At 49.4% G+C, this 12,088-nt stretch overlaps 1 protein-coding gene across 2 annotated transcripts in view; it reads right to left on the reverse strand.

Moving 5' to 3' along the window:
- Positions 1-12,088, reverse strand: part of matk (megakaryocyte-associated tyrosine kinase) — a 45,463-nt gene that overhangs the window by 24,161 nt on the left and 9,214 nt on the right. The window contains exons 2-3 of one of the 2 annotated variants that reach the window (XM_033047239.1): positions 11,841-11,962; positions 3,006-3,068 (exon numbers count right to left, since the gene is read on the reverse strand). In XM_033047239.1, coding sequence (XP_032903130.1) covers positions 3,006-3,014 — 9 coding nt within the window. In that variant the 5' untranslated portion in view covers positions 3,015-3,068; positions 11,841-11,962. The remainder of the gene's footprint in view (positions 1-3,005; positions 3,069-11,840; positions 11,963-12,088) is intronic. The other variant, XM_033047240.1, reaches the window with a different exon arrangement.

Below are 12,088 nucleotides of genomic sequence, written 5' to 3' on the forward strand. Positions count from 1 at the left end.
CTTAGCACTGAGGTTAAAGCCTGGCTGACCAGAGGTTCCTCCAACACTACAAACCCCGGCAGGAATTGACAATGTTGTGGGCTGGAGAAAGGTGGGTGGTGGGGAGAAGGGTGGTGGGAGAAGGGTGGTGGGATGGAGGGTGGTGCTGGTGGGCAGTGGTGGCGGTGGGAGGAGGCAAAGGAAGATGGTGCAGGGAGGGAGGGAGGTGGAGGACGGAGGATTGAGTTGAGTTGAGTTTATGGTCACGTGTAGCGAGGTACAGTGAAAAGCTTATGTTGCGTGCTAACCAGTCAACGGAAGGACAATACATGATTACAATTGATCCCTTTACAGTGTACAGATACATGATAAGGGAATAACATGAATAAAGTTTAGTGCAAGAAAATGTCCAGAAAAGTCCGATCAAAGATAGTCAGAGGGTCTCCAATGAGGTAGATAGGTCAGAATGATGGTTCAACGAATAAGCTCGGAGCTCTGAGCTGCAAAATACTATATTATTATTGCACTATATTTGTTATTCATTGAACTTTATTTTTCTCTTTCCCCATTATGTACTATGTTTACATATGCACATATTCTGTTGTGCTGCAACAAGTGAAGATTTCATGGTCCCATCCGGGACATATGACAATAAAACACTCTTGACTTGACTCTTGAAGATGGTGCAAGGGGAGAGATGGTGTGAGGAGAAATGAGACAATAGACAATAGGTGCAGGAGTCGGCCATTCGGCCCTTCGAGCCAGCACCGTCATTCAATGTGATCATGGCTGATCATCCACAATCAGTACCCCGTTCCTGCCTTCTCCCCATATCCCCTGACTCCGCTATCTTTAAGAGCCCTATCTAGCTCTCTCTTGAAAGCATCCAGAGAACCAGCCTCCACCGCCCTCTGAGGCAGAGAATTCCACAGACTCACAACTCTCTGTGAGAAAAAGTGTTTCCTCGTCTCCATTCTAAATGGCTTACCCCTTATTCTTAAACTGTGGCCCCTGGTTCTGGACTCCCCCAACATCGGGAACATGTTTCCTGCCTCTAGTGTGTCCAAGCCCTTAACAATCTTATATGTTTCAATGAGATGCCCTCTCATCCTTCTAAACTCCAGAGTGTACAAGCCCAGCTGCTCCATTCTACCAGCATATGACAGTCCCGCCATCCCGGGGCAGAGGGAGGTAGAAGTTGGAGGGAAGGAGATAGTGGAAAGGGGAAGATTGTGGGGCAGAGAGTGGTAGGAAGGGTCGATGGTGGAAGAGAATATTGGGTGAGGAGAGAGGGGGGGGGGGTTGAATGGTGGGATTTTTCTGATAGTTCATTGGGGAGATCAGATCAGAATGCTTTATTGTCATTGCATGTGTCACATACAATGAGATTACTGTGTCTCTCCATTTAAAAGAACTTCAACATTCGCATACTCATACTTTTTACCCTCCCTCCCTCCCCAAACCCACCCATGGATTCACGCTTACATAAATTAACACTGTCTCCCATAACCCGCTCCCGAGACAGAGTTCAGTTCCAAGATTGCTGATGGGTAAAAGCTGTTCTTGAGTCTGGCGGTGCGTGACTTTAGCGACCTGTACCTTTTTCCTGAGGGCAGCAGTGTGAAAAGGCGGTGACAAGGATGTGTAATGTCTTTCACGATATTACAGGTCCTGCTGCGGCATATGGAGTGGTAAATGTCCTCCAGAGGAGGCAGGGGGAGTCCAATGATACCCTGGGCAGTTTTTATCACCCTCTGGAGAGCTGCTCTGTCAGCTGCTGAACAGTTCCCAAACCAGGCAGTTATGCAGTAAGTCAGTATGCTTTCTACCAAACAGCGGTAGAAAGACTCCAGCAGTTTAGCAGACAGATGGGCCTTCCTCAGTGTTCTGAGGAAGTAAAGTCTCTGTTGCGCCTTTTTTACAACTACAGCAGAGTTCACAGACCATTTAAGATCCTCACTGATGTTGATCCCCAGAAATTTAAAACTAGGCACCCTCTCCACCTCCTCGCCCCCTATCTCCAGTGGACTGAGCTCTGCTCTATGTCGCCTGAAATCAGTGATGATCTCCTTTGTCTTTTTAGTGTTCAGAGAGAGATTTTTGTGAGCACACCACTCAGAAAGATGTAGATCAACCATGTTAACCTCTGTCAATATAGCCATCCCCACATATATTATGCATGATACACATTCCACCATGTAATCCAGCCCGGGATTTGGAATGCAGATACTGATAACAGCCTGCTGGTCCCTGAGCTCGGCAGTCTGTGAGATGATGCAACGAGTGCAACAGTATGTATTATTCTCTCTGCATAGATTATAATAAATGATTTGTGGTTCACGCAATACTTTGTAATGGTTTGATTTCAAGACAGGAGAAGTTAAGGGCCGGTCCCACGAGCATGCGACCTGCATGCGGCGAGCGCGACCAAACCGGAAGCGGGGGCCGCGCGGAGGTCGAGTGAGTGACGTGAAGTTCGAGCGAAGTCCGCGGGAAGTTCGCACGTGACGTACGGCGTCAAGACGCTGCGCGCGCCTGTCGAGGCGGCTGCGGGCCGGCAGGCCGTTGCCGTGCGGTATTTTTGAACACGGTCAGTTTTTCAGAGCCCCGCGCGATGTCGGGACCAGCTCCGCACAACTCCATACGGCTCCGGCGATCGAAGTGGGACCGGCCCCGCGAGGCCGTATGGCTCAAGCGACAACGTTAGGTCACGCTTGCCGCATGCAGTCGCATGCTCGTGGGACAGGACCTTTAAATAAACATTATACAAATGTGTGCTGGAAACAAAGGGATATTACTGCAGTCCTGTCCCGCTTTGTGTATATTTGTGTACACTTGTATATATCTGGAGAAAAGACCATTCTGTGACTTATTGCCGCAGAGTTCCGGCTGAGAGTCTGACTTTAACCCAACCTTTCACATGCACGTACTGCACATTCATGCCAAATGCTTCAGCTCAGTTGCGACCATGGGTTTATTGAGTTGCTTGACCACAGGGGCATTGTAGAACCCAAACTTTCACTCACCGTCGACATATCAGGCCTCCCCTCTCCTCATCGACACTCACCACACTCTGAAGGTCGATCAGCCTGAGCGAGGAAATGGGAATATAAATACAGGAAATGTACATAGATCTATAACTCGCACGTGTCAACTTTAAGAAGGAACTGCAGATGCTGGTAAAATCGAAGGTAGACACGAAATGCTGGAGAAACTCAGCGGGACAGGCAGCATCGATGGAGCGAAGGAATAGGCGACGTTTCAGGTCGAGAAACTCAGCGGGTGAGGTAGCATCTATGGAGCGAAGGAATAGGCGACGTTTCGGGTCGAGACCCTCTCGGGTCTCGACCCGAAACGGTGCCTATTCCTTCTCTCCATAGATGCTGCCTCACCCGCTGAGTTTCTCCAGCATTTTTATCCACCTTTGACTTTGGTACTGTTATTCTACGATATAACAACGTCCACCCCAGCTTGAGTCCCCACCCGGTCACTCTTCCCCTCCACTGTTGCCACACTCACTTTTCCTCTAAGAGTTGCCGCTGGTATTCCTCAAACTCGTCCCTGGTCATGCCAGCGACGTTTTGGGTCGTACAGGCTTGTAAGTTAATTTGCTCCGGTAAAATTGTAAATTGTCTCTAGTGCGTGAGTAGGATAGTGCCAGTGATCGCTGGTCAGCATGGAATCGATGGGCCGAAGGGCCTGTTTCCGCGCTGTATCTCTGAAATAAACTAAACTAAACTAGACTTGCAGCCCAGTCGAACAGGAGTATTAGATTATTGCAGTAGGAGTTTGCAGTCTAGGTCACTGCTTACTTCCTGTGTGTGTCTGCCGTGCTTCCTGATCTGCCGTGTAGTTTGACCTCTGCTAAAAATGTGCGCTTTTAGTGGTCTGAGAAACAACTACAGGAGTTTTCAACAGATCTTTATTCACAAGTTCGATATCGAGTATACAGGTTGTTCAGACACGTCTGGCCACAATGGTGGTCAGCGCTGAACTAATGCGCGCAAGTGAAAAAACGCGGGAAACTGCATATCTGCGTGCGCTAGCAGGCGCCGTTACACGCTCACAACGGCACTCAATACTGGGGGCAAATGGACAGCAGTAACTCGAAACTAAGTGTGCTACAGCTCGCATCCTGGGGATGGTTAAATAACATCCTTTCTTCTCAGCCAGTGAGAGAAACACACATTTCTTCAGGAGCCTTCCAGAACAAGGAAAGTGGAGGGGCTTGGATCAATTATACTGGACGTGTTTTGGTCAACTCCCATCTCCATGAGTTTAGGCTTTAGAGGCACAACGCGGAAACAGGCCACCCGAGACCGCACTGTCCAGCGATTGCCCCATTGCCCCTGTCCAGCGATTGCCCCATCCGCCAGCACTATCCCACACACTGTGATCAATTTTGGGGAAGTCAATTAACCTAAAAACCTACACGTCTTTGGAATGTGGGGGGGAAACCGGAGCACCCGGAGACAACCCACGCAGGTCACGGGGAGAGCGTACAAACTCCGTACAGACAGCACCCGTAGTCAGGATCGAACCCGGGTCCCTGGAGCTGTGAGGCAGCAACTCTACCCTGCGCCACCGGGCCGCCCATAATCGCCGTAGTTCTTGATAGTCTTCACCAGATCTCAAGATGGATAAAATGTTAAGTTCATTGCCCGACACACTACCATGTGCCCGACACACTACCATGTGCCCGACACACTACCATGTGCCCGACACACTACCATGTGCCTGACACACTACCACGTGCCCGACACACTACCACGTGCCCGACACACTACCACGTGCCCGACACACTACCACGTGCCCGACACACTACCATGTGCCCGACACACTACCACGTGCCCGACACACTACCACGTGCCCGACACACTACCATGTGCCCGACACACTACCATGTGCCCGACACTCTACCATGTGCCCGACACACTACCATGACCCGACACACTACCACGTGCCCGACACACTACCACGTGCCCGACACACTACCATGTGCCCGACACACTACCATGTGCCCGACACTCTACCATGTGCCCGACACACTACCATGTGCCTGACACACTACCACGTGCCCGACACACTACCTTCCCAAATCCATTGACGGGATTAAGGAATAAATAATCACAATATCAATCCTCTTTGCTTGCAGTAGTGTGCGGCTAAAGTAACCTTCTAATTGGTGCCCAAGCAAATTCTTCCCAATACAAATCTGGGGCATCTGGTATTGAGCTTTACCTGTAGATTATAAACTGCTGATATTTAGATTGTGGAGTTAATGCTTCTTAATGGATGGCCACCGCCTTTAGCTGGAATTATGTAGAAATACAAACACAACAGCGTTGGCGGCACGGTGGTGCAGCGGTAGAGTTGCTGCCTCCGTGTTCAACCCTGACTACGGGTGCTGTCTGTACGGAGTTTGCACGTTCTCCCCGTGACCTGCGTGGGCTTTCTCAGGGAGCTCCGGTTTCCGCCCACACTCCAAAGACGTGCAGGCTTGTAGGTTAATTGGCTTTGGTAAAATTGTAAACATTGTCCCTAGTGTGTGTAGGATAGTGTTAGTGTGCTGAAGAGCCTGCATCACTGTTTTTAGAACAGGAGGGACAAAGTTTCTATACCACAGGAACATTTACAGACTGTCTCCATTTCTGGCAACATCACATGGCGGGCACAGTGGCACTGTGGTAGGTTAAATGACTTCTGTAAATTATAAATTGTCCCTAGTGTGTAGGATAGTGTCAGTGTACGGGGTGACCACTGGTCAGCGTGGACTCAGCCGGCCGAAGGGTCAGTTTCCATGCTGTATCTCTAAACTAAAATGAAATCTACCATGAGAGTAGTTTAATTTTGCAAACTGGTCGGTAGCTGAAATCCTTCAAAGAAATTGAAAATTGTAATTGAAAAAATAATTCTAATTATGGGTGGATGAAGGAAGCTAGATTAACAATGTTAATCACTTCCTCCAATGCTGCCTAATGAGGCTTTCACACTTCCTGCACTTGGTGAAATCGACGTGCTTATTCACAGAGACGTTGGCACCACCCAACAAGCACATTGCTCCAATAGCTGATGTTATCTCTCCCCCCAAGACTGGACGCACTCAGTAAGACAAAGAAGATAGTGATCGACTTCAGGAAGTGAAGCGGTACACAGGCTCCAGTTTGCATTGGTGGTGCCGAAGTAGACATGGTTGAAAACTTCAAATTCCTGGCAGTCAATATCACCAACAACTTCTAGACCACCCATATTGAAGCGACGAGCAAGAAAGCACACCAATGCCTCTACTTCCTTAGAAGGCTTAGGAAGTTCGGCATGTCCCCAACAACTCTCACCAACTTCTACAGATGCACCATAGAAAGCATTCTATCAGGATGTATCACAGCTTGATTTGGGAACAGCTCCATCCAAGACCTCATGAAATTACAGAGAGATTACAAAGAAATGACGAGGGACTTGTTTCCGCGCTGTATTTCTAAACTAAACCAACCAATAGTAGGATTGTAGGAAACTCAAAGTAGAAAAATAATGAGATTGAAGATGAGAAAACAGCAGCAGGAATCTGCCATTCGGCCCCTCTAGCTTGCTCCGTCATCGCATATCTTTGTGGCTGCTCTGCTTCAAGCATTATCTTCCCTTCTCCGGCAGCTTTACCAAGACCTGATCTTTTATAAAGCTGCAACTTCCTCTTTAAAAACCCTGATGATTCAGATATCACAATCACAGTCCGGAAGTGGCGGCACTGCCCTGGCAGCAGCGGCTCACCTGCAGTCCGTTTGGTTTTGCTTTTTTGTGTTGTTTTTTTCGTTTTGGTTAGTCTAGTTTTTGGTTTTTAGTTTGTGTTTTGGTGGGGGGGGGGTTGAAACAGGGCTTGCTGTCTCTCCCTGCGGGGGGAATGCGACTTTTTTGTCGTATTCCCCTTCTCTGCCTCCGTCTGCGCTGAGGCCTAATGGCGGAGCTGGCGACCTCGAGGCTCAGGAGGCAGAGCCCGCCAGGACTCGCCCTGAGCTCGCTGACGTGACGATGGTCCCGGCTCGGGGCTGGAACAGGGCTTCCATGAGGGGCTGTGACGATCCCGGGAGGAGCGGGCCTAGGCACGAGGGAAGGAACGGTGCTCCCGTCGGAGTGGCCGAGCTCGGGGAGGTACGGCGGCTCCCAGCCCGAGGGAGGAGCGGTGCCCAGTCGGGGCGGCCCAGCCCGAGGGAGGAGCGGTGCCCATGTCGGGGCGGCCCAGCCCGAGGGAGAGCGGTTGCCCATTTGGGGCGGCCCAGCCTAGGAGAAGCGTGCCCATTTGGCTGCCAGCCGCTATGGAGATGCGTCGCCCATGTTGGGGCGGCCCAGCCCGAGGGAGGAGCGGCGCCCATGTCGGGGCGGCCTGGCGCGAGGCTGAGATGGTGGCGGTACTCACGTGAGGGCGATCCGGCTCGGGGCTGGAGCGGTGGTCCGGTGGCTGGGACGGCGTTCTGGTGGCGGTGGCCTGAGTCCGGGGTTCGGCCGCGGGCCAGCGGCTGCGTCGGCGGGACTGGTGGGCGGCAGCTTCGACCACCCCGGGCCGCGGTGATTGAGCCGCGGGACAGTTTTTAACATCGCCCGGTGGGGGATCGCCTCAGCGCAGAGGGAGAAGAGGAGGGAAGAGACTGCAGCCCTAAGACTTTTGCCTCCATCACAGTGAGGAGGTGCTGGGTGGACTCACTGTGGTGGATGTTAATATGTGTTTATTGCTGGTTTTTATTGTATTGTATTGTATGTATGACTGCAGGCACGAAATTTCATTCAGACTTCGGTCTGAATGACAATAAAGGAAACCCTGTAACCCTGTAACCTTAGTAGAGAATTCCCGGTTCATCTCCTCCTGCAGGAGGATCCAGCACACCACAGTTTTCATAAGATCATAATTGATAGGAGCAGAATTAGGCCATTCAGCCCATCAAGTCTACTCCGCCATACAATCATAGCTGATCTATCTCTCCCTCATAACCCCATTCTCCTGCCTTCTCCCCGTAACCCCCGACACCCGTACTAATCACACATCCAGTTATCTCTGCCTTAAACCTCTGTCTGTGGCAATGAGTTCCACATTGCCCCTCACCTCGTCACTAGGTCCCCCCCCCCCGAATGAGTTTTGTACAGGAGGAAACAAATGTCATCGTCTCATTTAAGATGTGCAGGGATCGCTGGTCGGCATGGACCTGGTGGGCCGAAGGGCCTGTTTCCGTGCTGTTTCTCTAAACTAAACTAAATCACAAGGTCACACCAAACTAAATCACTTTAAAAGGTCAGGCTACATAAACAGGTCAATATTAAGGATAACTTTACACAAAACAATTGTAGAAATCTCAAATGACAGGAAGTTGTTAAAACTCAAGCAGTTTGATTTCATGAAACAATACTTCTATTTTTCATTTATTGCCTCTATTATTTAGTGTTGTTCCTCTATTTGTACATTGTCTGAGTTGGTAGCAACTTGTATGTCTCTCAATTCATCCATTCATTTATCTTAAAAGCAGCGGATTGGTTTAATTTCACAAATCTATTCTCCGATGATGTTAGACATTTAAAATTCCACGTCGGCTGATTGCAACTTCAGCAGAGGGTGGGCTGGCTGCTCAGTGCAGTCGTGTCCTGCAAGTCTTGTCCTCACATCACCGGTTCCGTAACAGGACTCTCTTATTGAGGCAGCAGAAGGAAATCATGTTATTGAAAGCTCAACGGATGAGTTGCACCAGAATATGAAGGAGAAGAACAAAATTCATTTAAAATACCCAGGTATAAATAACTTAATTGGAAAGTGAAACATATGGTTTAATTAAGTCTGAATCAGTCTGAAGAAGGGTCCCGACCCAAAGCTCACTGATCATGTTCTCCAGAGCTGCTGCCTGACCCGCTGAGATTTTTAGTTTTGAGATACGGTGTGGAAAAAGGATCTTCGGCCCATCGAGTCCAGGCCAACCAACCATCAACTGGTACAATAATTCATTCCTACAATTTACAGAGACCAAGTAACCTACAAACCCGCACGTCTTTGTAATGTGGGAGGAAACCGGAGCAGCCGGAGGAAACCCACACAGGTCACGGGGAGGACGTGCAAACTCCGTACAGACAGCACCCGTAGTCAGGATCGAACCCGGGTCTCCGGCGCTGTGAGGCAGCAACTCTACCACTGGGTCACCCTGTGGCCCTTGAGTTACTCCAGCATTTTGTCTTTTTTTAATCAAAATAAGTCACACCGACATGGGACCGATCTCACGGGGTCAGGGTGGTTACATTTCAGTCACATGGCAACAAATAGTCAAAGAATCACAGGGTCGCACAGTGTGGCAACAGGCCCTTCAGCTCAACTTAACCACACCGGCCAACATGCCCCATCTACACTAGTCCCACCTGCCTGCGTTTGACCCATATCCCTCTAAACCTGTCCGATCCATGTACCTGTCTAATGCTTCTTAAACCTTTAGTTTAATTGGTTTATCTAGTTTAACTAAAAAATAGTAACTAATTTAAATTAGTTAAATTTGGATTTACAGTATTTGTCCCTCAGCAATAGAACATCAGGAAATATCCTCATTAGGACCAGCGCTAATGAGTTTAGAATGTGTTACTGTCATACATCCTAAACACCCTCTCTCTCCATGTATGTATGTATATATGTATGTATGTATGTATATATATGTATGTATGTATAATCTATATTACTAAAAGTATTTTCTTGACCGGTTTTGGCCATCTGTGCTGCGATTTACGAGAGAACGCCGCCACCTACGGCCGTAATTTTTGGCCACCTTGCTCAGAGCCCCCCTCCGCCGTATGTGTGCCGAGGATTTTTCCCGTCGATGAAAAATGACAGAGATATTAATGATTTTACAAAATATCCCCATTCTCTCTGCTGCCCCTGCTGGCGGCAGGGGGGAGGGACTACAAAACCAGAAAGTGGTGTGCCTCAATCAGTGTCTGCAAGCAGGAGGAAGGCAGAGGGTCACGTTTCTCTGAGCTGTGAATAATACTGAATGCATGTCTACTCAAATGTAAGTGTCCTTAGTGGTTCTAAAACGCTTGCAGAATGTGTCTATTGCTTCTAAAATGTTTGCAAAAAGTGTTTATTGGTTCTAAAATGTTTGCAGAATGTGTCTTTTTTGGTTCTACAATGTTTTTTTTAGGTTCTCCCCCCCCCCTTTCCTCTCCCCCCCCCTCACCTCTCCCCCCCCCCCCTCTCCTCTCCCCCCTCTCCTCTCCCCCCCTCTCCTCTCCCTCCCCCCCTCTCCTCTCCCCCCCTCCTCTCCCCTCTCCTCTCCTCTCCCCTCTCCTCTCCCCCCCCCTCTCCTCTCCCCTCCCCTCTCCTCTCCCCCCCTCTCCTCTTCCCCCTCTCCTCCCTCTCCTCTCCACCCCTCTCCTCTCCCCCCCTCTCCTCTCCCCCCCCACTCTCCCCCCCTCCTCTTTCTTGCCCCTCTCTCTGTGTCTCTGTCTCTCTCTCTGTCTCTGCCCCTTCTCTCTCTGCCCTCACTCTCTACCCCCGCCCCCCCCCCCCTCTCAAGGTGTCTGCAAGTTGGGGGCTATGCGTTAGTAGATAGGGTGTTTATGGGGTAAAAGGAGCAAATTAATAATATTAATATAATATCAAGGGGGGTAATTAGCGTGAGTGCAGGGGGGGAGGATAGTTAGTGTGTATGATGCTGCATGCCGCCTCCCCCCCCTCCCCCCCCACAACCGCACGTTGGGGGAACAGACCCAACGGGTCTGCACTTGGTCTAGTATATATATATATATATATATAGTGGACACAAAATGGAGAGAAGGAATGGGTGACGTTTCGGGTCGAGACGTCACCTGAAACGTCACACATTCCTTCCTTCCAGAGATGCTGCCTGTCCCGCTGAGTTACTCCAGCATTTTGTGTCTATCCTCGATTTAAACCAGCATCTGCAGATCTTTCCTATATATGTAAACACTCACACATATATATAACATTTAACGCAAGGTAAAACCCAGTAAAGTTCAATTAAAGATACTCTGAGTGTCTCCAGATGGGAGGTCAGGGCCGCTCTCCAGTTGGTGATAGGATGGTTCAGTTGCCTGATAATAGCTACTATCCCTGTAGGGTCATATGTTGATAGAATGGAGCGGCTGGGCTTGTACACTCTGGAATATATATGTGTGTGTGTGTGTATATGTGTGTACCATATATCTGGTACAGCTCCACCCAAGATCGCAAGAAATTGCAAAGAATTGTGGACGCAGCCCAGACCATCACACAAACCAACCTCCCTTCCATTGACTCCATCTACACCTCACGCTGCCTCGGCAAGGCCAGCAGCATCATCAAGGACCAGTCTCACCCTCCGGTCACTCCCTCTTCTCCCCTCTCCCATCTGGCAAGGGGACCAGAAGTGTGAAAATGAACGCACACACCTCCAGATTCCGGGACAGTTTCTTCCCAGCTGTTATCAGGCAACTGAACCATCCTATCAATAACTAGAAAGTGGTCCTGACCTCCCACCTGGAGACACTGGGACTATCCTGGATCAGACTTTACTGGGCTTTAATTTGCATTTACCATTATTCCCTTTATCCTGTATCTGTACACTGTGGACAGCTTGTTGGGAATCATGTATTGTCTTTCCGCTGACTGGTTAGCACGCAATGTGACAATACCTCAGTACACCTGACAATAAACTAAAACACTGCTAGCCTTTAGACGACAGATCTGATTTCATGCCCTTTGACTCTAAAGCATATTTGAATTTGCAGGAAGTGACTGTAATGAATTTACATCATGTTGCTTACAACATAAAAAGGTCTAGGCGTTTTCCAGCTACTCTTTAGCTCAGTACACCTGTTGGGAGGTAAAAATAGAAAACAGCTCTTACCTGCTGGGGTTGTAGTCGAGGGGTTTTGCTGCAGTGATGTTTCCTCACATTCCTCTCCGACAACCGGTGAAGCTCCCGCTAATCTGTGGCAGCAGAACGCACTCACCAAGTCCAACAGCAACCTAGTAACAAAGCAGGAAGTGCTTGAATGCAGACAGAATAGGCACATGACAACAACACACACACGCACACACACACATACACACACACACCCACACACACACACAACCCCCCACATACACACACCC

The sequence above is a fragment of the Amblyraja radiata genome, chromosome 29 (assembly GCF_010909765.2).
Source record: "Amblyraja radiata isolate CabotCenter1 chromosome 29, sAmbRad1.1.pri, whole genome shotgun sequence".
NCBI classification, from domain to species: domain Eukaryota; kingdom Metazoa; phylum Chordata; class Chondrichthyes; order Rajiformes; family Rajidae; genus Amblyraja; species Amblyraja radiata.